At 32.6% G+C, this 27,551-nt stretch overlaps 3 protein-coding genes across 3 annotated transcripts; 1 reads left to right on the top strand and 2 right to left on the bottom strand.

Moving 5' to 3' along the window:
* Positions 1-1,190: 1,190 nt before the first annotated feature.
* On the bottom strand, positions 1,191-12,205 carry LOC132643866 (zinc finger protein ZAT4-like). The gene is made up of 4 exons (XM_060360391.1): positions 11,705-12,205; positions 9,242-9,343; positions 6,995-7,129; positions 1,191-1,836 (listed from the first exon to the last, which is right to left on the bottom strand). Exons 1-4 carry the CDS (start codon positions 12,203-12,205, stop codon positions 1,267-1,269), a joined length of 1,308 nt encoding a protein of 435 aa, XP_060216374.1. The 3' UTR covers positions 1,191-1,266.
* Positions 12,206-20,887: 8,682 nt separating this feature from the next.
* LOC132599600 (zinc finger protein ZAT11-like) lies at positions 20,888-21,600 on the top strand. The gene has a single exon (XM_060312919.1). The coding sequence runs from the start codon at positions 20,975-20,977 to the stop codon at positions 21,476-21,478; it is 504 nt and encodes a 167-aa protein (XP_060168902.1). The 5' UTR covers positions 20,888-20,974; the 3' UTR covers positions 21,479-21,600.
* Positions 21,601-22,570: 970 nt separating this feature from the next.
* Positions 22,571-23,065, bottom strand: LOC132643865 (zinc finger protein ZAT11-like). Its single transcript, XM_060360389.1, has one exon. The coding sequence runs from the start codon at positions 23,063-23,065 to the stop codon at positions 22,571-22,573; it is 495 nt and encodes a 164-aa protein (XP_060216372.1).
* Positions 23,066-27,551: the final 4,486 nt, after the last annotated feature.

Genomic DNA, 27,551 nt, shown 5'->3' with positions numbered 1-27,551 from the left:
TGACCAGAGTCTTGAGTTCTATCGATCAAATATAAGCCATCATGCAATCTACCATTGCCAATCTTCTGCCCTGTATGAAAGTCTTGAAAAACACAATAATCAGGAAAGAATCTGACACTACAGTTTAGTTCTTTGGTGACAACGCTATCAAATAATAGGTTAATAGGAAAATCAGGCACATGAAGAATGGCTGACAAGGTAATATCAGGAGTACAAATGATTGAACATGTTCCAAAGACAGGGGTTAGGGAGCCATTGACTATTCTGACATAATCCCCTTTGGGACTAGGAGGGTAATTTTGAAGGCCTTTAGAAAAGCCTGGCATGTGTCTATTCGCACCAGAATCAATAATCCAACAATTAAGTTGAGCATTAAAAGCAATACCTGACTGCACATAATTGGGCTAGCAACACTAGAAGAGTCAAGTTTGTTCAGAAGATGGCGAAGATATTGAACTTCATCTTGAGACAAAATCTCACCAGAAGTAGTGTCACCCATATTATCTACCATTTTTGTGTCACCCATAATTTTAACAAATAATAACCCAAACAAATTTAGAATTTGAAAAGAGCAACTTCAGAACCTGGATAGGAAGCGTCAAAATAGGCCTACGACCCGAGATCTGGAAAAAAAATCACTGGAAAGTTGGCTGCCACGCCGGAATCCTAATTTCGGTGATCAGAAAAAATCAAAACTGGTAGGGATAGGCTCAGAATGTTCCAGCGACCCCAACAGAGAAAAATAATCCAGAAACGAACTAAACGAGAGGAGTTTTTTGGGCGGACAGCTACAAAGAGAGAGAAAAACTCGACCTCTTTTATAAAACACGGAACCTTAGTGCTGCGAGGGAGAAAACTCACCTAAAAAAGACAGCAATGGCTCTGATACCATGAAGATTTTTAGCAAGAAGAAAAGGCTTCTTGTATTTCTGAATAATTGTACAACCCATAAGAATGGGTACTTATGCATGAGTTCTAAGACTAAATAAGGAAAGACAATATTACACAATCAATTACATAAATACAATATATTCCTAAAATTAAGCTATCAATTTTAATCATCAATATCAAATCAACATCTCAATCTTAATCATTAATACCAAATCAACATGAACTAATAGGAGTGGCAATTATGCCCCACTTGCATACGTACACCAAGCCACAACAACAAAATCCAAAATCTCTAAAGTATCTAACTAGATTTCTACAATCCCTGGCTGTAGATGCAGAAGTTGGTCAAGATTCAAGAAGTAATTACAAACAAGACTAAACAGGAATTGTCCCAGTCATTAACTCATTTTCATACGACGTCAAATTCAAATCCAAGACTAAAGTTTCTCCATCATCACCCAAATCATTTTTCTTGTGAACAAATTCTGCAAATTCACCTCTCTTTGGATTCTCCTTCGATTTCTTGTTCTTTTGCTCAAGTTGATTCAACTCATTGCGATGTTTTCTCATGTGTCCACCCAAAGCTTGGCCCAAAGTGAACTCTTCGCCACAAAAGGAACATTTGTGTTTTTTGGGCTTAACAGGTAATAAATCATCGGTGAGATTAGTACTCGCCATCATGAGCTTATTTGTTGTATTCTTGTGACTTGTTCTGTGCCCGCCAAGTGCTTGAAACGAATCGAATTTTTTCTTGCATGTCTTGCACTCGAAGAGTTTATGTCTTCCTAATGATTCATTCTTCTTCATGATATCCGCACAATTCGCCATTGCCAGTTTCTCCACTGAAACTGCTAATAATTCTTCTCTACTTCTCTTCAATGTCATGGTTGTGCTAGATGTATGTACTTTCGTTACTTTAATTTGTGTTTTATAAAGCAGTTGGAACTATTTGAGAATTTATAGAATCAGTTGTTAGAAAGAATAAAATTAATTGCTACAAAATATACTCTTTATTCCTCACTACTATCTTTTTTTCAGTGCATTCGATAGAGCAAGAAGGGGAACTGGCTATGGCTAATATGTATAGTTTGGGAATCTTGAAGTGAGTCGAAGTAAAGTGAGACAGATATTATTGTGTTACTACTATATATAGCGTCTATATATAACGTCACTCTTTCCTTCTCCTAGTTGGACTAGGTTTTGTTATGCCAAAAAAAAAAAAAAGACGGAAAGAAATTTAAAAGGATAATGTGAAAGCTGAATCCAAGTAAATTGCTGATTTGACACGTGTATAAGATACTCTGTTTCTTAGTACCAACTTTCTTGGTAGGTTCTTAAAGGGTCGTTGGTATTAGCCGGAATATTCCAGCACTAACTGTGGAATTAATTTTATATCATGTTTGGTAAAAGGATAAATTTATCCTGACATAAATTTATACTTTGTACTAAACAAAGTATAAATTGCATCCCAAATTTAAAGATGAGATATCCCATCTTATTCCATTAATCCTGGAATTATTTTATCCCTCCTAGATAGGATAAAATAGTCCCAAAATTATAATCCTGGTATAATTTTATCAACGTACCAAACGACCACAGTATAACTGTTTAGTAGTATCCGATAAAATATTTAATTTGCCTTAGGCCTTGTTTTAGACTGTTTTGCTTTTCAGATTTTAGTTTCTATACACGGACTGAATTTTCTTTTATACTATTAAGATTGATTAATTTAACAAGTTATTTGGCTTATTTAATTTCTATGTGACTAATTCTAATTAATTTGGATAATTATCTGTATAATTATTTTTTGAGTGATGTTATACAATAAAAATTTATTTACACGATCAGTATAAAAATTAACCTCTTTCCTTTTCTTTGCAATTCAGTCCAAAGTCCACTTACGGTGTTTTGAGTGTAAAAATTAAGGGGTACAGTAATTTACAAAGACTTTCTTGAGGGTCTGTTTGGAAAGACACCTAGGTAATTGGAATTGAGTGTAATTACACAATTTGACTTGTTTGTTTAACCAAATAATTACTTGGTTAGGTAAGAATTGGGGGGTAATTGAGAGGCTATAATTACACTCTCCAATTCTCAAGGGGGGTTGAGAATTGGGTATAATTACACCCTGTAATTACAGAGTTACTGTTTAGTTTTTTTTTTTTAATTTCTTTTCTTTTTAATTTCTTTTTATTTCTATTATTTTAATTTATTTTTATTTAAATATATATATATATATTATTTATCTTTCATTTCCTTTCTTCTCATTCCCAACCTGCATTTCTTGTGGTTCCATGAATAGGTCGGATTTTTTTATTTTATTCATTTAGCATAACTGTGTTATTATTTTGATTTTTGAAACTACACCTCTTAATATTAGAAAAAATGAGTCATTAACAAACTTGGCATATAATTAGTGACGTTAAAGTAGAATTTCGTTGTGAATAAGATTATAGACTTATATTTTCCCTTTCTTTTAAATTATATTTACTTAAGTTACATTGAACTTACTTATGTAATGTTGGAATTTGACATAAGAGTATTATGTTAAACTTTTTGTTTTGGATTTTGAATTTAGATTATATTTATATTTTATTTTATTTGTTTTAGTACTATTGACTTGTTATTTCACACTGCATGTTGTTTATTTTTCACTTATAGATGATAAATTTATTTGAATAATGTTATGACATTATATTTATAAATATTAATTTATTGTCAAACATCCAATCCATGATGTTCTTACAAAAAAGCGTCTGCTTTTAATTTTTATAATTAATTAAAATTTAAATATTATTAATTTGATTATATTTTCAAGAAACGATGTGTTATTAAATACCTAATTTAATATCATTTAAAAGGCATGTATTTATCAAATATTAATTTTTGATAATTAAATTTATTTTTAAATTAAACTAACTGTGTAATTACACTTTTGCAACCAAACAACGCGCTTGTAATTATAATGTAAATACGTTATGATAGACAAACAGGTCGTTGTAATTATAATACTGTGTAATTACTAGGTTGTGTAGTTACTACCCTAGTAATTACACCAATTCCGGGTAATTACACCAATTCCAATTACCATGTGGCTTTCCAACAGACCCTTAAAGTTATTCCCGCGGTATAATTTTATGTGATACTTTTTATTTATCGAGGGTCAATCTAATTAATATTCAGAGTTAAAAAAGATTAGGTTAACTTCATATTTTTGAATTAAATTGTAAAATTTTCTTATACTTTTCTTAGCTTAGAGATAGTTAATTAAAGTTTTTTTTTATCTTGATATTTATTTTTTACCTATTTACAAAAGCCAAAAAAGAAAAAAAGAAGTGACCAACAATGAATTCGTGATACTTTGTAAGTTTCCCTTTTTTGTCTTATCCAATCAGAACTGTAACATTTCTTTTTGGGTCTTTATCCACTAAAGTTTAAAACAACAAAAAGGACCACTTTTGATTTTGTCACACACACTCACTGATACGAGTGATACGCATTAGTCTTTTATCAGTTGAAATTGAAATAGCATGAGTTGCTTATAAGTTTGATGCTATCTGTTCAAGTGTGTTATTTGTGTGCTAATGTTGAATTACTGCTCCAATTATTGCTCGGAGTTTAGTGGTTATTTAAAATTGATTGGGGCTTTTAATTGTTAAACGAAAATTATGTTGGAGAATTCATTAATTTATGGGAAAATGACATAGGGTACCTACTTAAGACTCTTTATTACAAAATATATAGATAGTTTTCTTATTTACAAAACATAACAATATTTTACGAATCATGAAGGATTTTCATATATTTTTCGTTTTTTTATTTTTTTCGGAAAATACTTTTTTTAAAAAAATATTTAAAAACATATATATTTTTTAAACTTTAAAAAAAATTAATCTTTTTTTTGCTCAAAGGCTTAAAAAATTACCTCAAATTTTTGTGTATGAAAGTTATATGAAATGTGTATGTGTGAGCGAAATTTTTAGTATAGTTCATATACAAAATTGTGAGCGAAAACTTTAAGCCTCAAATATTGGATGAAAGTTGTTACAATGTTGTTGTAGTTGTATTAATTTTTCAGAAATCTATTATGAACTTTATATATGAAAAATGTGAATGAAATTTTAAGTCTTGAGCCAGATATACACATTTCATACCATTCTCATACATAAAATTTTAAGCGTAATGTTGAAGCCTTGATCGAGATATACACATTTCATACGTTTTTCATACGCCAAATTTGAGTGAACTTTTTAAGCCTTGAGCAAGATATACACATTTCATACACAAAAATTTGAGCGATTATTTTAAGTCTTGAATGTTGTATCAAAGTTGTATACAATGTTGTTGTAGTTGTATTAATTTTACAGAATCTAACATGAACTTTATACACGAAAATGTGAACGAAATTCTAAACCTTGAGCGAGATACAAATTTCATACCGTTTTCATACACACAATTTTTAAAGGATTTTTTAAGCCTTGAACGAGATATACACATTTCATACATTTTTCATATCTTTTTTATACACTAAATTTTGAGCGAACTTTTTAAGCCTTGAGCGAGATATACACATTTCATACAACTTTCAAAAATAAATTTTTGAGCGAAAATAATAATTTTTTAAAGAACTATCTTTTTTAAAAATAAAAAAAATGTTTTTTTTTAAAGTATGTTTTGTATAGGATTTGTAATGTTATGTTTTGTAAATAAAAAAGTATCGTCACGTTTCATAAATATTTCTCTTAATATATATATATATATATATATATATATATATATATATATATATAAAGGGATTAAGTTGTATGATATGGTGAGAAAATTCACTGTATGTTAATGGCCCATCTTGGATTAAAGTAAAGTTTTGATGGAACAAATTGGGCAGTGTTTTGAGCATGAGAAAGAATCACTCCGTGTCGTTTTAGAAAAATCGCTTTTTGAAACTTTGTGTTAGGAAGAAACAAGCAATAACCGAATTGCATGACAACGTAACAGCGGAAGAAATACTCAAGTCGAAACTTCTCACACTATTTGAACCAAGAGAAGACAATAAACACTAGCACAAATGGAAATCCAGGCAGCAGCTATACCAACAATAAAATAGCAAAGCAAGCAAAAATAAATCGAATGGAAGAAACACCAAATTTACGTGGTAAAACCCCTTCAAGGTGAAGAGGAAACATCCACGGGACCCCGGCCCACAAAAGCTCCACTATAAACAACAAGAGTTACAACAATGTTCTCCAAATGGCTACAACAATAAAGAAAAGCACGGAGCAACAATACATAAAAGATAGCACCAAAACTAGCGAAGAAAGGAAAGAAATCACCCCCAAAAATGAGCTATTATTCGTACTCGAAAAATGGAGCTACAGACCACAAAATCAGATCTCCACCGTTGAAATCGAAGAACCAGATGTTTAGAATCCCCGGTTCAACGTTCAGCACGATCCAACGGTTAACGAATCGAAAAACGAATTTAAAGCGGACTGTTGTAGCAGAAAATTTCTGGACGAAGATCTACTTTCTCTCTCACGTTTTTCTCTCTATATGGCTTCTGTGAATTCACTCTTGTGTTGTCAAAATAAGACCTAAATTTATCTTATATATAGAGGAAATTTTGGGCAAAATTGGCCTGGTCCAAATTGGATTGGGTTTTATCAATCCAACTCCACATAGGAAGGGAAAACCCAAAAACCTAACAATTCTCCCCTCCCGACTATGTGGAGGAAACTGATATCCCGGCGATCGAGCAACACTCTAAATCTAGACTCGCAGCCAATCCTAGGACAACCTGAATAGATGACATCTTCACAAATGGAGAAACGATTTCATCCAAATCAACTCCCTTCTTCTGATTAAAGTCCTTGACAACCAATCTAGCCTTGTACCGTGGAACTGGGTTACCATCTTCATGTTTCACCCTAAAAACCCACTTGTTTTTCAAAACTTTTCTTTCTCTAGGAAGCTTAACCAGATCAAATGTATGATTATCATGCAAGGATTTAATCTCATCTTGCATCGCATCAAACCACCTTTCTTTTTCTTCACTGTCAATTGCCTCATCAAAACTTTCAGGTTCTCCCCCATCAGTCAAGAGTACAAACTCATTGGGAGAATAATAAGATGAAGGTATTTTCTCTCTAATAGATCTTCTGAGAGAACTCTCTGGAGCATCAATAGCAGCTGGTTGCTGGCCAACCACATCATCTTGCACTGGAGCATCAACAACATCATGCTAATCATGCTGAACATGATCAATATCTTCATTATCAACTTGATCTTCATTATTTTGAAGATTTTCTTCAGGTGCAATAGTCACAGGAATTGGATCAACATCAACTAAGCTCTCATTGCTCTGAGATTCAACCTTCTCAGCTTTGTCAAAATCTTCAATTGTTTGGTCTTCAAAGAACACAACATCACAGCTTCTAACAAGTTTCTTCTCAACTGGATCATAGAAACGATAGCCAAATTCGTCTTGACCATAACCAATGAAGATACACTGCCTAGTTTTAGCTTCCAGCTTTGACCTCTCATCCTTAGGAACATGCACAAAGGCCTTACACCCGAAGACTCTCAGATGAGCATAACAGACATGCTTACCAAACCAAACTCTGTCAGGGACATCACCATCCAAAGAAACAGTAGGAGATAAATTGATAACATAAGCAGCAGTATTAAGTGCTTCTGCCCAAAATGAATCTGTCAGCTTAACATCTGAAAGCAAACATCTAACCCTCTCAACTAGAGTTCTGTTCATCCTCTCTGCTATACCATTTAACTGAGGAGTCTTTGGAGGAGTTTTCTGATGCCGAATACCCTGCTGTCTACAATAATTATCAAAGGGGCCAATGTATTCACGACCATTGTCTGAGCGGATGCATTTTAATTTCTTCCCTGTCTGTCTCTCAACCAAGGCCTGAAAAGTCTTGAACACATCAAGTACTTAATCCTTGGACTTCAAAGGAAATACTTAAAGTTTGCGAGAATGATCATCAATAAAAGTCACAAAGTAAAGTGCACCACCACGAGAGCTTACTTTAAAAGGACCACACAAATCAGAATGTACCAACTCTAGCAAATCAAGCTTTCTTGAAGGTGAATGACTCTGAAAAAAAACTCTTTTCTGCTTCCCAACTAAGCAATGAACACATCTCTATAACTTTGCTTGTTTCACTCCAGAAAGCAAATTCTTCTTAGCCAAATTATCAATCCCCTTCTCACCCATATGACTCAGCCTTCTATGCCATAATTCTGATGAAATATCATTCTCCACCAAATTTACTGAGTCACCACAAATGGAGCCCTGAAATAAGTACAAGTCAGACATTTTGTAACCTCGAGCCACAACAATTGATCCTCTGATTAGCTTCCACTAGCCACCACCAACGGTTTGATCATAACCCTCATCATCAAGTTTTCCTACAGAAATTAAATTCAGCCGAACATCTGGAGCATACTTGACATTGTTAAGAACCAACCTCGGACCATTATTACTTTTCAAGCAAACTGTGTCAATACCAAGTACCTCAACCTCACTATCATTGCCCATTCGTAGATTTTCAAAATTACCCGGAGTATAAGAAGAAAATAATTCCTTATTTGGCGTGACATGAGAAGTGGCACCTGAATCCACAAACCAGGTAGACTCATCACAAACAAGATTGATATTATTTTACCACAAGCAACAAGAAGATCATTTTCAGCAACAACAGCAACGATTTTCATTATCGCCTTCTTCTTTTGCCTTTTCTAGTCTCTCTTAAACTTGTAGCAATGTTTCTTGATGTGCCCTTTCAAGTGACAATAGTCACATGTAAGATTCTCGTACCTGGAGGATCTTGACTTGCTTCTACTTTTGCCTCTGTCATTCTGACCTCTGAATTTACTTCTCCCCTTGTCTTCAATAACCAAAACATCGGAGTGTGAAGCTGAAGAAGACGAAGCTTGAGATCTTCTTCTCATCTCTTCATTCAAAACACCTCTCTTAGCATATTCCATAGTTACACCATCACTGGGAGTAGAATTAGTCAAAGAAATTCTAAAGGTTTCCCAAGAGTCTGGCAAAGTATTGAGAAGCCAATGTCCCTGTATTTCTTCATCAAACTTGACACCCATTCCAGACAGCTGATCAAGGACACCCTGAAAAATCATTGATATGATCAGAAATAGGGCTGCCCTCTTTGTATCTAATATTCATCAATTGTTTCAGTATGAACAATTTATTATTGCCAGTCTTTGAAGCATAAAGTGTCTCGAGCTTTTCCCATAAGCTTTTAGCATTTGTCTTATTCACAATATGATTTCGAACATTATCTTCAACCCATTTCCTGATATAGCCACAAACCTGTAAGTGCTCAAATTCCCAATCCTTGTCTTCAATAGACTCGAGTTTCTTAGAAGCGAACACAGGTAAATGCAACTTCTTGACAAATAGAAGATCTTTCATCTTGTTTTTTCAAATATGGTAATTACTTCCATTTAAACAAATCATCTTGCTCATATTTGCCTCCATCATTCAAACAGACAATCAACACAACCAAATACAACCACAAGCTCTGATACCACTTTGTTGGGAATAAACAAGCAATAACCAAATTGCACGACGAGGTAACAGCGGAAGAAATACCTAAGTCGAAACTTTCCACACTATTTGAACCAAGAGAAGACAATAAACACTAGCACAAATGTAAATCCAGGCAGCAGCTATACCAACAATAAAATAGCAAAGTAAGCAAAAATAAATCGAATGCAAGAGTCACCAAATTTACGTGGTAAAACCCCTTCAAGGTGAAGAAGAAACATCCACGGGACCTCCGGCCCACAAAAGTTCCACTATAAACAACAAGAGTTACAACAATGTTCTCTAAACGGCTACAACAACAAACACAAGCACGGAGAAACAATACATAAAAGATAGCACCAAAACTAGCGAAGAAAGGAGAGAAATCACCCCCAAAAATGAGCTACTGTTCGTACTCGAAAACTGGAGCTACAGAACACAAAATCCGATCTTCACCGTTGAAATCGAAGAACCACATGTTGAGAAACCCAGGTTCAAATTTCAGCACGATCCAACGGTTAACGAATCGAAAAAAATAATTTAAAGCAGACTGCTGTAGCAAACAATTTCTGGACGAAAATATGTTTTCTCTCACGTTTTTCTCTCTATATGACTGCTATGAATTCACTCTTGTGTTGTCAAAATAAGACCTAAATTGATCCTATATATAGAGGAAATTTTGGGCAAAATTGGCCTAGTCCAAATTGGATTGGGTTTTATTAATCCATCTCCACATAGGAAGGGAAAACCCAAAAACCTAACAATTGTGTCATCCACATTAGTTCGAGGGGGAGATTGTTGGGTGTGCGAACAAAGTACCACATTGATAGCTGAAAAGATTAGGGAGCTATTTATAAGGAGTTTAATACTCTTAATGATGTGAGGCCTTTTGGGGAAAACCGTGCGGGCTTGACCCAAAGCGGACAATATCACATCATGTTAAGAGCATCTTTGGGTCGTTTTAGCCCAACAACTGGTTTCAGAGCCAATGATTTAGCGGGATGAGTATGAAGATGGTGGAGTGTGGCGTGGGGCCCGGCTTAGTGCATTTGCCGGTCTATGGGCCGGTTTACAGCCTTTACCCATAGCTTTGAAGACGCATACACATCCTTTGGGCTTCGGTGACCGTAAATACTCTGACAGTGTGGGTGGCACACATACATGTTGAATCTCTGACCCGTGGTATGATAATGAGCCACGTGGAACTTAGTTCGAGGGGGAGATTGTTGGGTGTGCGAACAAAGTACCACATTGATAGCTGAAAAGATTAGAGAGCTATTTATAAGGAGTTGGATACTCTTAATAATGTGAGGCCTTTTGGGGAAAACCGTGCGGGCTTGGCCCAAAGCGGACAATATCACATCATGTTAAGAGTATCTTTGGACCGTTTAGCTCAACAACTGGTATCGGAGCCAATGGTTTGGCGGGACGAGCATGAAGATGGCGGAGTGTGGTGTGGGGCCCGGCTTATTGGCTTTGCCTGTCTATGGGCCGGTTTACAACCTTTACCCGTAGCTTTTAAGACGCATACACAGCCTTTGGGCTTCGGTGACCGTAAATACTCTGACAGTGTGGGTGGCACACAGACATGTTGAATCTCTGACCCGTGGTATGATAATGAGCCACGTGGAACTTAGTTCGAGGGGGAGATTGTTGGGTGTGCGAACAAAGTACCACATTGATAGCTGAAAAGAAAAATGAGTTACTTATAAGGAGTTGGATACTCTTAATAATGTGAGGCCTTTTGGGAAAAACCGTGCGGGCTTGGCCCAAAGCGGACAATATCACATCATGTTAAGAGTATCTTTGGACCGTTTTAGCCCAACACTTTGTCACTTTCAATCAGATATGAATACTAAGTCTTTTGTTAAAAAAAAGGGTGTTACAGTAATTAATTTTAGTTCCCAAATACAATATGGGACTTGAAAGTTCACTCTAATTATAGAAAAGAAAGCCAATAATAATAACCTATTGTCGTTTAAAGCATAAGAAAAGAAGCTCAGACATTTCACCTTTTAGGGAAAAAATATGGGTGAGTCATAAGGAATTTAAAGAAGAAAAAGACAACAACGGGAACTAAAATGCTTCACTAATATTTGCACAAAAATTTGTACATTGGAAAGGTAAATAAATTAAGCAGCTCGATTTGTATACGTACATCGAGCCACAACAACAAAGTCTAAAATCTCTAAATGCCTTAACTACATTTCTACAACATTCAAGAAGAAACTACAACCAAGACTAAACATGAATTATACCCATCATCAATTCATTCTCATACGGCGTCAAATTTAAATCCATGTACAAAATTCTTTCAGTAGTATCATTATCTTGCTTCTCGTGAACAACTTCAGCAAATTCACCATTCTTCGAGTTCTCCTTCAATTTCTTCTTTTTTGGCTCGAGTTGATTCAATTCATCGCGATGTTTTCTCATGTGTCCACCAAGCGCTTGGCCTAGAGCGAACTCTTCGCCACAAAGGGAGCATTTGTGTATTTTGGGCTTAACGGGTAATAAGTCGTTAGTAGTATTCTTCGTGATGAGCTTATTCATCGTATTCTTGTGGCTCGTTCTATGCCCACCAAGTGCTTGAAATGAATCAAATTTTTTCTTGCATGTCTTGCACTCGAAGAGTTTAGGTCTTCCTAACAACTCGTTCCTCTTCATGATATCCACACAATTTGCCATTGCGAATTTCTCTACTGATTCTTCTTCTACTCTTCTTCTCTTCAATGTCATCATGGCCATAATGTATTAGATATACTAGTCGCTTTAATTTGTCAGTTTTTCTAAGAACACTATAAAAAATAAAAATAAAAATTAACTACGAACTTCGTCGCTTTTAATGTTAAGCTATAGAACTTAAAGTAGTCGTCTTATTGCTGACAGGCCACTATGGTCTATGACTTATATAGTGCTGGGAATATTGAGCGAGTCCAATGGTGTGTGAGATTTAGCTTTTAATAATAGTTGTTGTACTCGAAGTAGAAGTGAGAAGAATTATTGTGTTACTAGTACTATATATAATAACGTCCTGTTTCCTTTTCCAACACTGAGTTGGAGTGTCCTCTTTCCTTTTCCAAGAACGAGTTGGGCTGAGTTTTGTTATGCCAAAACAAAAAAGGAAAGAAATACGCTATGTTTCTTATTAGTAACTGCTTAATGATAAATATGTTTCCAAATTTATATACACGGACTGAATTTTCTTCACACTGTTAGTATAAATTAATTTAACAAGTTAGTTTCCTTATTTAATCTCTATGTGACTATTCTAATTATTATGGACAATTAATTAGTTGTATAATTATTCTTTAGGTGACAGTAATAATTGATAGCGTAAAAATTTATTTACCCTATCACTATAAAATGTTAAAACTCTCTTTTTCCTTTTTTTCTCTTTGCAATTCAGTAAAGTCCAGTAAGGTGTTTGAGTGTCAAAATTAACGAGTATAATAGTAACTAACAAAGACTTCCTTCAAAGTTATCCCTCTATCCTAATTTATGTTTAAATAATTTTTGAAGCTAAATTAGATTAGATTAACTCAATCTCTTAAAATTAAAATTTATATATTAAAAAACTATACGATGATACTATAAATTGCAACTTTTTTTCATGTCACCATGATCAAGATATATATTCTTAAAATATTGGCCAAAATTCATATAGTTTGAATCTCAAAAAGCGAAAACTATCAAATAAATTAGGTAGGAGGGATTAATACTTAATTATGCTCCACTAGGATAGAATGTGTTAATTATAAAATGTTAGTTCAATTTCAAGAATTGACGAAATACTTTCCAAACAATACGGGACTAGAAGGAAGATTCACCCGAATTAGAGGACGGAAAAGGGTCAAATATAACCCTATACTATCAGAAAAGGGTTAAATATACCCCTCGTTATACTTTGGGTCCAAATATACCCTTTTTGTTATACTTTGAGTTCAAATATGCCCCTCTTCCGTTAAAATTGTCCATGATGGACATGAGAGATGACATGACACTGTCAACTCGGTGAGGTGGACACCACATGCATGCCACCTCACCACCCCAACCCATTTACCCCTCTCTTCCCCTTCTTCCACCACTACCATCTCCTCCCCCACAACCTTTGCCACCATTAGCACCACCACACCATTCTAGAACAAGTGTAATTCGAACCAAAAGCCTCCGTCTCGTTTGTCAATAACGCTTGTTAGAATAATTAAATCCGCCTCTAATCCATATGAATGCTTCGGTCAATTAAGTTGTACTCAATATGATTGCACTGTTCAAACTCACTGTTTTTTGTTTATATTTTTTTCAAACATAATTAAGCAGCAGTAACTGGGATATGGAAAAAAACTCACATATGAACTTGAGTTCCCGTGGTACAATTTCCACTAGCTCAGCATAGATGATTATTGTTGGTATCTTAAAATTCAATACAAAACACACGAACTGTAGCAGATGTCACATATGGATCCTTAATTTCGTATATCTTTAGGAAATGGTGGTGTGATGGTGCTAATGGTGGCAAAGGTTGTGGAGAGGTGTCATGTGGTGTCCACTTCACCGAGTTGACAGTGCCACGTCATATCTCATGTTCATCATGGACAATTTTAACGGAGGAGGGGTATATTTGGACCCAAAATATAACTGAGAGGTGTATTTGAACCCAAAGTATAATGGAAAGGGTATATTTGGACCCAAAGTATAACGAGGGGTATATTTAACCCTTTTCTGATAGTACCGGAGTATATTTGACCCTTTTCCGATTAGAGAAAAAGAAAACCAATTATTATAACCAATTGTCATTTGAAGAATAAGAAAAATAGTTCATGAGTGATTTCAGTTTCTAGGAAAAAAATGTGAGTCACAGGGAATTTAAAAAAGAAAAACTATAATAAGGACTAAAGTACTACTAAATTAAATTAAGGTAATTAAATTGCTAAGCAGTACACCTGTTTTCCTTAACATAATAGGCTCTCATGGTTTATTAGGATATAATTTATATCCAATCATACTGTAGTTTTTTATGCCATTTGTGTAATTTAATTTGAAAATTAGTTTATTTTATTTTTCAAATTATTAATTTCATTAATTATGAATAGTTACTAGTGATCACTTTTTAAATGATATATGATGGTATAAAAAGTTTTTACAACGACCATAAGTGCATAAGAATTAATCATGCACTAAATTTTCAGTATATCGTACTAAAGTAACTAAATATTTTTCTGACAAAAGTAACACTTAACTTTACATATGTATCACGAAATTCACTAAACTGTTTATGTAACCAACTTGAATTTGAATGGACTTTTTGTTGCACTTTTTTTTTTGGTGACTTGCTGTGATCCTTAGGCAAAGATGAGTGTTTTCTTTGTACAAGAACTAGTTTAATAATTTTCTGTGATATCTGAGCAAGTTAGTTTTTTATGTAATAAAAAATAGTTTAGTGACTTTGATATGATAAAATAAAAATTGTGACCCTCTATGAAATCAATGCCAATTTAATTTGAAAGGTAATTGTCTTATTATTCAAATTTATTATTTATTTATTATGAATAATTACTTGTAATTACTTTTTAAATGATATTTGATGGTATAAATAACTTTTACAATCGCGCGTGTATAAGAATGATCTAGTTGAATTAAACGCTTAAATAGTTCGAACATCATAAAAAGTACTCCCTCCGTTCGCTTTTACTTGTCCACTTTGGAATTTTCACTATGTTTAAGAAATTATAAATGAAGTGCATAATTTACCAATGTACACATATTAATTGGTGCATATTTTTATTGGATTTCAAAAATGATTTGAAGTGAGTAATTAATACTATGGGTAAAACAAGAAAAAAAAATTGTCTTATCTTGATATGCTAAAAGTGACAAGTAAAAGTGAAAATCCATTTTTAAAATACTGGACAAATAAAAGTGAACGGAGGGAGTAATTCAAAAAGAGAAAAGAAAACAGCAATTTCTAGTTAGGCCTTCTAGTTAATTAATTAGATTACCATAATAAGGTAGCGAACCGACAGCTAGCTACTTTATGCCTCACTGGCCATATGGTCATATGCAAGATACCATGGGAGTGAGCATGTATAATAAAATTTGACCATGTAATACTCACTGAACAAATTTTTAATTGTCATCCACACTTTTCATGCATTGCAAATCTTAACTGATTGTAGTTATACCTGTATAAAATATATTAATGTGGATTAGTTGTGACAACGTCTTGTGTATATCAGGCGAAGTTTCAGTTAGGGCTGTTCACGGTTTTGGTTAAAATCAAAATCAAATCGAATAAAAAAATCGACATTTGGTTTGGTTTTACATTTTAAAACCCGATAATATTTGGTTTGGTTATGATTATATTAAAAAATAACCGAATAAATAACCGAACCAAACCGATAAATTATATACATAAATTTTATAATTATTTATATATATAATATTAGTTTTTCATAAATAATTATAAATATTTTATACCTTTTAATCATTAATTTGATTTCTGGTCTACTTATTTCACATGATTGTTTAAAGCCCGTGTTTTTAAGAATATGTCCAAGCCCATGTTTTTAAGTCTTTTAACTCTTTAAGTATTAAGTGTAAACCTACTAACAGAAGCTCACGTTAGAGTCTAATGTCTTTAACTTAAATTTTAGTCTTTCTTTGTCAGCCATTTGATTTTAGGTTGTTTCTTTTTTTTTTTCTTTTTTTCGAATTTATACCTTTCTTTTTTTCTTGTTTGAATGAGTCCTAAACTTCTAATATTTTTCATATGAAAAGGACAGAGGTTGTAGATTTGGAAGTTCATATAGAAGATACTTCAGTAACATCAGCATTTGCTGCAACTCAAGCACATAGTAATGTCCTAATACTTCTTCCGTGGATAATCCTCCTAAAAAACATAAAAGAACAACTCCTTGTAGTCGAGACCCTAGCCTTGGGGATAATGATAGAAAAACATATGAAGTTTTGGATCATTACAGAAAGTTTTTTTAATAAAATGGGAGAATTGAGGGCAAAATGCAAGTACTGCCCCAAAGTTTGGGATCATTACACAAAGTTTTTTTATTTCATATATTTTCATTTTAATTTTAGGTAGTCTTTATGTTTAATTAATATGTATGTTTGTAACAACAACTAAAAGCTCCTATGCTCTACTTTATTTCCAGGTATGTATATTAAGATGACAAAAATGGTGCAGCCACTACTTAGTTAGTTTTTAGCTTTATATGTAATAGTTTAGCAACTTTGGGTAACTTGAGTATGACACTATCACTAATAGTCAAAATGTTTCTATGATGTATGTTCCACCTTAAACTATAAATAAAAGATATCGTTTGAACAAAAAAATAAAAGACATGTCTTTTTCAACTTTTTATTGTTTTACTGATAAGTCTCATGGCTGCTAGTCATAAACCGAAAAATCCAACCAAACCGACGATAACCAAACCGGTGGTTATTATTTTATTTGGTTTGGTTATGGTTTTAGACATTTAAAAACCGACTAAATTGGTTTGGTTATAATTTAAATCAATAACCGACCCAAACCGAACCATGAACGCCCCTAGTTTCAGTTAGCTTATCATATACAAAAGACACGCTAATGGAAAGAAGTGGAAGGGAAGATTCCATTTCAAAAAATAAAAATAATTTAAAGTCCTTTCAAAACTTACTGCTTTCGCTGTCTCAATTTATGTGATACTTTTCGCTACCGGAGATTCAAACTGCATGAACTTTGACCAGCATTTTAAGATGTAATTTTTTCACCAAATTGATGAGAAACGCTGGAACTTATAATATTTTTCATGTAGTTTTCAAATATATAAATTTTACTCTTAAAATATTGAGTTAATTTAATTCAATTTAGCTTCAAAGTTTAGTCAAATTGCACTCTCGAAAAGTGAAAAGATTACATAAATTGGGACGGAGGGAGTACTAACTAACAATTTAATTTTTACCCCCCCCCCCCCCCCCCCCCCACCTCTCTCCCCCCAAACCAATTTTGGAATCAACACTTAGAAATAGTACTAATATATATATATATATATAATTATCTTTATACCTTTTTAGTAATTTTCCACTAACTATTTCTCCGATGATGACAAAAGCGTTTTCAATCTTTATACTAGCTTTTTAGTAAATATTTCTTAAAAAATTATTTTAACAAAAACCGCATAACCCAACACTACTAAAAAACTGACAAAATTCGACGGACAAAAAACCGACGGATTGCGTCGCTTTGAAAAACCGACGGAAAACCGACTCAGTGCGTCGGTTTTGTGTATTTCTAATTTTTTTAATTAAAAAACTGACGGACAACGTCGGTTTTTTCCGCAAAATTTTGAAATTATGTTTCCGCCAAATTTCTTTTACAAAAACCGACGTCCCACGTCGGTTTTATTTAAAAAAATAATAATTAATTTTTTAAAAATATATTAAATAATTTATAATTCATTTTGTTTTGTAAAATATTAATAAACGATTTTTTAAAAAAGAAACCGACGGACTACGTCGGTTTTTAATTTTTTTTTTGGTCAAAGGCTGGTCAACATTTTTAAAAAACTGACGGCCCGCATCAGTTTTTCCGTCAGTTTTTTTTTAACAATATGATAGAAATGGGTTTGGCATATCATTTGCTATCTCCCCCCCCCCCCCCCCCCCCCAAAAAAAAAAAAAACTTACTTCTCTCTAAAATAAAAAACCCTAACCCGCCGCCCACCCCCCTCTGCCCACGCCCGCCACCTGCTGCTACCCGCCACCCACCCGTCGCTACCTACGCAGCCCAACCCCACCTACCCCAGCCCCGTTTTTAACTTGTAATTTGAGGTAGTTTCTTTTAAATTGAGGCTTTTAAAATTCTTTCAATTTTAGTTTTATTTGTAGATTTTAGGCCTAATGTTAGTCTATTTAGCTTTGTTAAACATCATTTGTAATGTTATTAATGTTGAATTTGTGAAAAAATGTAAACTTTATTTGACTAGTTTACTTTTCATTTTTTTTTTTTTGCTTGAGATTGTGCTATATTTTATGTTCATTGTCAATGTATTTGTGTTAGCTTAGTTATCATTGTTTGTAATATTATTGATGTTGAATTCGTGCAAAAATGTATACATTATTTGACTAGTTTTTTTTTTTTTGGGGGGGGGGGGGGATTTTGCTTTTTGTTAGAATCCATAAGTTAGTAGAATTTTTATTGAGCATTCAAAATTAGAATTGATTGAGATTGTGCTTTTCAAAGTAGAATTTTTAACTTATAGTATTTCTATAACCTCAAAACTAAAGTGTAGACTTTATTTGACTAGATTTACTTTTCAATTTTTGGAATTGGTTGGGATTGTGCTTTTCAAAGTTATATTAAAGTTAGAATCCATAAGTTATTAAAGTTAGAATTGTTATTGAGAATTCAAAGTTAGAATTGGTTAGGATTGTGCTTTTCAAGGTTAGAATGTTAAGTTATAATATTTCAATAACCTCAAAACTAAAATGTAGACTTTATTTGGCTAGATTTACTTTTCAATTTTTAGAATTGGTTGGGATTGTGCTTTTCAAAGTTATATTGAAGTTATAATCCATAAGTTGTTAAAGTTAGAATCCATAAGTTATTAAAGTTAGAATTGTTATTGAGAATAGAAAGTTAGAATTGGTTGGTGTTGTGCTTTCTTAAATTATTGTTAAATTTGTGAAAAAATGTAAACTTTATTTGACTAGTTTACTTTTCATATATATATATATATATATATATATATATATATATATATATATATACTTGAGATTGTGCTAATTTTTATGTTCATTGTCAATGTATTTGTGTTAGCTTAGTTAGAATTGTTTAGGATTATAAGTTATTAAAGTTAGAATTGTTATTGAGAATTGAAAGTTAGAATTGGTTGGGATTGTGCTTTTAAAAGTTATATTAAAGTTAGAATCCATAAGTTATTAAAGTTAGATTTGTTATTGAGAATTCAAAGTTAGAATGGGTTGGGATTGTGCTTTTAAAAGTTATATTAAAGTTAGAATCCATAAGTTATTAAAGTTAGAATTGTTATTGAGATTTCAAAGTTAGAATTGGTTGGGATTGTGTTTTCTTAAGTTATATTTGAAGTTAGAATTCTTAAGTTAAAATATATTTCTATAACCTCAATAATTTGTGGGTATATTTTTGTAGATGAATCGTATGTGGATGTATAATATAAATAATAGTGATCGTGTGGGTGTACACGATGAATTTGTTGACAAATTTACACACATGCAATGTCACTTCACCCTTTTCAAAATGAAGGGGTAATTAGGTGTGCTTGTTCTCGTTGCCGGTGTAAGAAGTATTTGAAACCGGAAGCGGTTAGGGTTCATTTATATAGTCGTGGGGCTTATGTTTTAGTTTGGATTTCATAATGGACTTATGTTTTATGCTTTATGGAACTATTTAATGGTACTTTTGGTTGGACATTTAAATATTTTTGAACTTTGAAGGTCTATTTAGATCGTATTTAATGTGTTTAGATAGTGTTTGATGTGTTTGATTGTTACTTAGGGTGATTTTATGTGTTGTAGCTCTTTTAGAATTGATTTGGAGCATTTTAATGCTAGTTTTGAGCAGCTTTTGGTACTGGTTTCTGTGCAGGTGCGGCTGCAGAAAATGCATGAATTGCATGCAGGAAATTTTCCAGAAAACCGACGCAGTCCGCCGGTTTTCTGGAAATTAATTTTGAAAATTTTCCAGAAAACCGACTCAGTCCGTCTGTTTTCTGGAAATTAATTCTTCAATTTTATGAAAAAACCGACGCAGTGTGTCGGTTTTTTCATAAAATATATATTGATTTAATATAAGATCAGAAATTTAAAAAAACCGACTCAGTCCGTCGGTTTTTTTTTTTTTTTTTTTTTAAATTATTGGATAAAACCCGACGGACCACGTAACCGACGCTGTCCGTCGGAAAAAACCGACGGACCTAAAAAGCGAGGCTATGTAAACCGACAGACCGTAAAAGGTCGGTTTCATTAAAAAAACCGACGCAGTCCGTCGGTTTTCGTCCCCTTTTTTTAGTAGTGCAAATTTGCAAGTTTGGACAACAGAGACTAATAAATGGGTCAGGAGTCGGTAAGCACTTATGTCTTTTTAAGCTACGTTTGCACATGCGTCCTTTCTCCTTTTTATGTGAACCAAGCATATATGAAAGGAAGTGTTGTAGAAACCTCAACGAAATTACCTGAAAGAATATTCCCACTCACTTAATTTTGTTACTCAAACACGGCCAGTCAGCAAAATACTTTGAAAACGACCCATTAATTAAATCTGATCATATATCTTAACCAACAAGGAAAAGAAAACAACAAACTTTGAAAAACACGTTGTATATTAAATTACATCTACAACCTTTGGCTTAAACCTATATATATGTAAAGCTAACACCAACAAAAGTATCATATCCCACTTCTAAATTCTCTCATTTAGTTCAAAGTTCCAAAATCTTGGTATACAAAGACATCGATCCTTAGATTTTTATTCTTGATTCCATAAACATGACAGCCATGAAACGAAGCAGAGAAGATTATGGCCAAGTGGAAGCAGAAGCTATGGCTAACTGTGCCTTAATGCTTTTGTCTCGTTTAAACAACAAAAACACTTCTTCATCATCAACAACAGATAATCATCTCAATGAATTTGAATGCAAGACTTGCAATAAACGGTTCCCATCTTTCCAAGCCCTCGGTGGCCACCGTACAAGTCATAATAAACGGACAAAATTACTCGGAGATTTTGTTATTGAAGCCAAAAAGAACAAGATGCATAAATGTTCTATATGTGGAATGGAGTTTTCTTTGGGTCAAGCATTAGGCGGACACATGAGGCGTCACCGTGATGAAATTAATAAAACGTCGACGATGATACCGGTGTTGAAGAAGTCAAATAGCAGTAAGAGAATATTTTGCTTTGACTTAAACTTAACCCCTCATGATGATGTTGATTTGAAGTTATGGCCGACGGCACCAGTTTCAGCTCCTGTATTGCGAATCTTTATTTAATTAATTTTTTTTGGATACTATGCGTTCATTTTTCTTGTATAAATATTATCCTTAATTAGTTCGCTGATTCTTTTACATACGTTGAATCTATCTATATACCACCAAGGATTTCGGTATTTACATATCATGTGTTTGATTTTGTTACCTTGAATATTATATACTGGCATAATAACATCGAACATATAAATAATTCAATCAAATGTGATTCAAATATTCCTATGTACTGCTACGTTAAAATCTGATGTGGCAAAAAAGACCAAACCTCCGATATGCAAGGAACCATCCTTCACCAATTTTGGTCACGTTGAAAGATTCACCTTTTAGTGCACTCAAACTGGTGATTACAAAGTCAAAATTTATAAGGATGAAACCGAGTCAAGTTTTGCGTATTAATTCAAAATAAAAGGGATTTTCTTACAACAGTGCAGATAGCTACAATTGGTAAATGGTAATATTAGGAAAAAGAGGAGAAAACAAAATAAAAGAAGTTTCACCAAGAACGAGCTAGTATATATATAGTTCAAGCAAACTTTTATTGTCAGCCTTCCTTTAAAAGTTTAAAGTTACTTCATCTGTACAATTTATGTGATATCTTTAGTTCATTGAGAATTAACTTAGCTTGACTAATTTTTTAAACTAAATTGAATTAGATTAAATTAACTCAATATTTTAAAATTAAAATTTATATATATTTAAAAGTTATACAAAAGTAGTATATATTCCAACTTTCTTCATAGCAACATGATACAAAAAGTATTTGTCAAATTAAACATAGTTTCAACCTCATTATGGGACGACTAGAAGGTTCACTCTAACTATTGAAAAGAAAAGCAATTATTATTACCAATTGTCATTTGAAGAGTAAGAAAAGAAGGTCAGGGGTTTCACTTTGTAGAGAAAAAAATGTGAGTCGTAAGGACTTTAAAGAAGAAAATAAAACAATGGGAACTAAAATGCTACACTACTATTTGCACAAAAAATTTATACATGAAAAGTACATAAAAGTCTACAGTCTCTAAAAGTCTAACAAGATTTTTACAATCTCTAATTGTAAAAGTAGTCAAGATTCAAGTAATTACAACTACATATGCACTAAACAGGAATTATCCCTGCCATCACTTCATTCTCATACGGCGTCAAATTCAAATCCAAGAACAAATTTCTTCCGGTACTAGCCTTATCTTTCTTCTCGTGAATAGCTTCTGCGAATTCAAAATTCTTCAAATTCTTCTTCTTTTGCTCGAGTTGATTCAATTCATCGCGATGTTTCCTCATGTGTCCTCCCAAAGCTTGACCCAGAGCGAACTCTTCACCACAAAGGGAGTATTCGTGTTTTTTCGGCTTAATCGGTAATAAGTCGTCAATAGTACTCATCACAATGAGCTTATTCATCGTATTCTTCTGGCTCGTTCTGTGCCCACCAAGTTCTTGAAATGAATCGAATTTTTTCTTGCATGTCTTGCATTCGAAGAGTTTAGGTCGTCCTAACAACTCGTTCCTCTTCATGATATCCACACAATTCGCCATTGCGAATTTCTCTACTGATTCTTCGTCTACTCTTCTTCTCTTCAACATCGGCATGGCCATGGTCGTGCTAGATGTGCTCGTCGCTTTAATTTGGTGGTGTTTCCGAGAACACTATAAAAAAATGTTTGAAATTTAGTTACGAACTTCGTGTTAGAAAAATATTATTTTCTGTCTAATATCTCAAAAATAGAAGGACTATTCCTAGTGACTACTTTGAAATAAGAGTATTATTCTATAGTTTATTAGCCTTAATGGCAGATTTCTTAATGAGAGAAATTGATTGTCCCAAACGTTTTGTAACTGAATTTTGGTCAGCCTTTATGATTGAATTTTGGTCACCTTTTATGGTCTAGATTCATTCTTTCTTAATGAGTATTTGATATTCTAATAATATCAGTGTAGCTGTCAGCTTTTTGAAATACTGATGGCCCACATTGATATCCTTGAATAGTATTAAGTGTTATTATGTGTATTCAAGTCCCACGTTATTTGCTGAGCTTTTACTAGCTTTGATTAGCCTCTATGACTAGCCGTTCAAAAGTTCTCTGATTTAACTTCTTAAGCCTATAAATTCCAATATCTTTTCCTTGATAAGAAATATACAGAAAGAAGGAAAGAAAAAACATTCTTCTACTCCTCACTTCCTTTTGCTGGGTTTCATAAAATAATTTAATCTTTGTTAGATTCTGGCTCCTAGTTTTGTACTAGAAGAGCTTGTTGAATCCTGAGAGATACACCTTAACTGGGTGAAATATCCTTAAGGACAGTGTCTTAATTGATACGCCTCAAGCTACGAATATTTCCGTGAATTCAAGATTTTTTTCCAACACTTCGTCGCTTTTGATGTTTAGCTATAGAATTTAAAGTGATCGTCTTGTTGCTGGGAGGCGACTGTGGTCTATGGCTATATATATAGTGTTGGGAATATTGGAGTGAGTCCAATGGCTTTTAATAGTAATACTAATTGTACTCGAAGTAAAAGTGAGTAAGAATTATTGTGTTAGTAGTACTCCCTCCGTTCACTTTTACTTGTCCATATTAGATTTTTTACGCTGTTTAATAAATAATAAATGGAGTACATAATTACCAATGTACTCATATTAATTGATGCATATTTTATTGGATTTGAAAAATGATTTGAAGTGAGTAATTAATACTATGAGTAAAACAGGAAAAAATAAATTGTCTTCTCTTGATATGCTAAAAGTGACAAGTAACAGTGAAAATCTATTTTTAGAATACTGGACAAATAAAAATTAACTGTACTATATATAATAACGTCTTCTTTCCTTTTCCAAGACTGAGTTGGACTGTCCTCTTTCCTTTTCCAAGACCGAGTTGGACTGAGTTTAGTTATGCCAAAACAAAAAAGGAAAGAAATTAAAAGGGATAATATAAAAACTGAACCTTAATTAGAGTCATTTGACACGCGTATAAATATGCTATGTTTCTTAGTGACTGCTTAATGATAAATATGCTTCCTAATTTTCTTCACACTGTGTATAAATTAATTTAACAAGTTAGTTTCCTTATTTAATCTTTATGTGACTATTCTAATTATTATGGACAATTAATTACTTGTATAATTATTCTTTAGGTGACAGAAATAATTGAGAGCGTGAAAATTTATTTACACTATCACTATAAAATGTTAAAACTCTCTTTTTCCTTTGTTTCTCTTTGCAATTCAGTCCAAAGTCCACGTAATGTGTTTGAGTGCAAAAATTAAGGGTATAGTAATTAACTAAGACTTCCTTGAAAGTTACCACTCTATCCCAATTTTTGTGATAATTTTCACTTATCGAAAGTTATTTAATCAATTTTTAAAGTTAACTTAGATTAGATTAATTTAATATTTTAAAATTAAAATTTAGATATTAAAAATTATACAACAATTGCAACTTTTTCCATGTTCAACATGATACAAAAATATATATGTTTTTTAAAAAGTTATCAAAATTCGCATAGTTTGAATCTTGAAAACGAAAAGTATCAAATAAATTAGGACAGATGAATTAATACTTAATTATTATGCTTCTCTAGTATCGAATGTTAGTTCAATTTCAAGAATTGAATAATTACTTATTTGATAGACAATTTTATTGTTTAAACAATCTATAGGATTAGAAGGAAGATTCACACTTCACCCTAATTAGAGAAAAGAAAATCAATTATTATTACCAATTGTCATTTGAAGAATAAGAAAAGAAGCTCAGTGGGTTCACATTCTAGGGGGAAAATGCGAGTCACAAGGAATTTAAAAATGAAAAACAATAATGGGGACTAAAGTACAACTAAATTAAATTAAGGTAATAAAATATCTAAATGTACTGATGCTCGAATAACAGACGCGGCTCGGGTATTGCGCAGAAGTTCCCCTTTTTCTTAACATAATAATAGGCTAATGACTGTCATGGTTTATTAGGATCAATTATACGGCTTTTTTAATTTTTGCCGTCGGGCGAAATTAATAATAGATGCTAGTCAAAATATATAAAATCGATACACTGATTATATATATTATATGTATATTTGCTGGTTATTATTCTTTTGAGCGATTGAAAAATGTAATTATCATTTTAATTTATACCCACCCACACTGTCATTTTTATACCATTCGTGTAATTTAACTTAAAAATTAGTAGTTATTTTATTTTATTTTTGAAATACTTAATTTCATTTATTATAAGCAATTACCAATAATCATTTTTTAAATGATATATGATGGTATAAAAAACTTTTACAACCATAAGTGTGTTAGAATTAATCTTTTGCACTGAACTTTCAGTATACCATACTGAAGTCACTAAATATTTTTTAAAAAAACAATACTCAAATTTTACCTATGTATCACGAAACTGACTAAGCTATTTTTGTAAGCATTTTAATTTGAATGGACTTTTTGTTACAAAAAAATAATTTTGTGACTTGTTGTGATTCTTGGGCAAAGTCGAATGGTTATATTTTGTTACATAAAATAGTTTAGTGATTTTCTGTGATACATGAGCAAAGGTGAGTATTTTTATGTAACAAAAAATAGTTTAGTGACTTTGATACTATAAATAGAAGTTGCGATCGTCTATGAAACACACCCTAATTTAATTCAAAAGGTTGTTGTCTACTCATTTAAATTATTTATCATTTATTATGAATAATTACTTTTTAAATGATATATGATGGTATAACAAGCTAACTTAAACTTTTACACAAGGTATGTTATTGTTATTGCATATGATGGTGTAAAAATCTTTCACAATCGCAAGTGCATAAGAATAATCGATTTGATTAAAAAATAATTCAAAAAAGAGAAGAAAACAACAACATCTAGTTAATTAGATTACTTTATATATGCCTCACTGGCCTTATGGTCATATGCAAGATACCATGTGAGTGTGAATATATAATTAAAATTAGACCATGGAATACTCATTGAACAAGTTTTTAATTATCATCCACACTTTCCATGCATTGCAAATCTTAAACTGATTGTAGTTATGCCTGTATAAAATATACTAATGTGGATTATTTATGAGGGACAAAATCTTAGGAAGTTTAAATTAGCTTGTCATAAACAAAAGACACGCTTATAAAAAGAAGTGGAAAGGACGATTCGGTTTCAAAGTCCTTTAAACTTACTACTTCCTTCGGTTCAAAATAAGTAGTCACTTAACCTTTTCATTTTAATTTAAAATAAGCGTCAATTTACAAATTAAGAAGAAATTAATTTTATTTTTTCAGATTTATCCCTATTTACTCAAGACAATAAATAAGCAAGAGTCTTATTAAATAGTAGTTTAGTCAAAATATCTTTTTTTGTAGGAGTAAGTGTTTTCTTAAAGATTGTGAAAAATGCTAAGTGGACTCTTATTTTGAGCCTGAGGGAGTACTATCCCCAACCCAATTTTGAATCAACAGTTAGAAATAGTAGTTACTTGGTTTTTCTATAACCTAAGTAATTTCAAATGACGTTTGGCGTGTGAAAGTGTAAATAACAACCATGTCATATTAATCATATCATTTCCTTTTATATTTAGTTACTTACATCGGCTATCTCCTTATCTCATTTCATATACCTTCCCTAATCCTCCATTAAAATACAACTACCACTTTTTCCTTCTCTTATCATTCCTTTTAGGGGGTAACAATTATTAAAAAGTCAAGTATAGGGAGGTAATTTGGTCTTTAGGACCAATTATTGTTGGAAGGGTAACGACTTTAGAAAATTCAAATACAAAGGGGTAATTACAGCGAAATTCAAATAAAATGCGCTTAGTTTAAGGGGATCTGTATTGTGCCAAATTTATTTTGACAACATTTTTTTGCACGGAATGCCCTTCAAAGGCGCTGGTCTTTAATTTTTGCCTCTCAAATTGTTAGTCTTTAATTTTTGCCCTTCACCTAAAAATTCATGGGTTCCGAGTTCTAACACCTGCTCAGTCAAAAATAAAAATAAAAAAATTAAAAAAATGGCAAGGCAGAATCCTCTCCGTGCAATCCTTACACCCTCAAGTGCCTACAAAAGATTTCAAATGGGTGTGGACCCTCA

The sequence above is a fragment of the Lycium barbarum genome, chromosome 6 (assembly GCF_019175385.1).
Source record: "Lycium barbarum isolate Lr01 chromosome 6, ASM1917538v2, whole genome shotgun sequence".
In the NCBI taxonomy this organism is placed as follows: domain Eukaryota; kingdom Viridiplantae; phylum Streptophyta; class Magnoliopsida; order Solanales; family Solanaceae; genus Lycium; species Lycium barbarum.
Note: the sequence above shows the minus strand (reverse complement) of the source record. Positions and strands in the feature narration are given on the sequence as shown.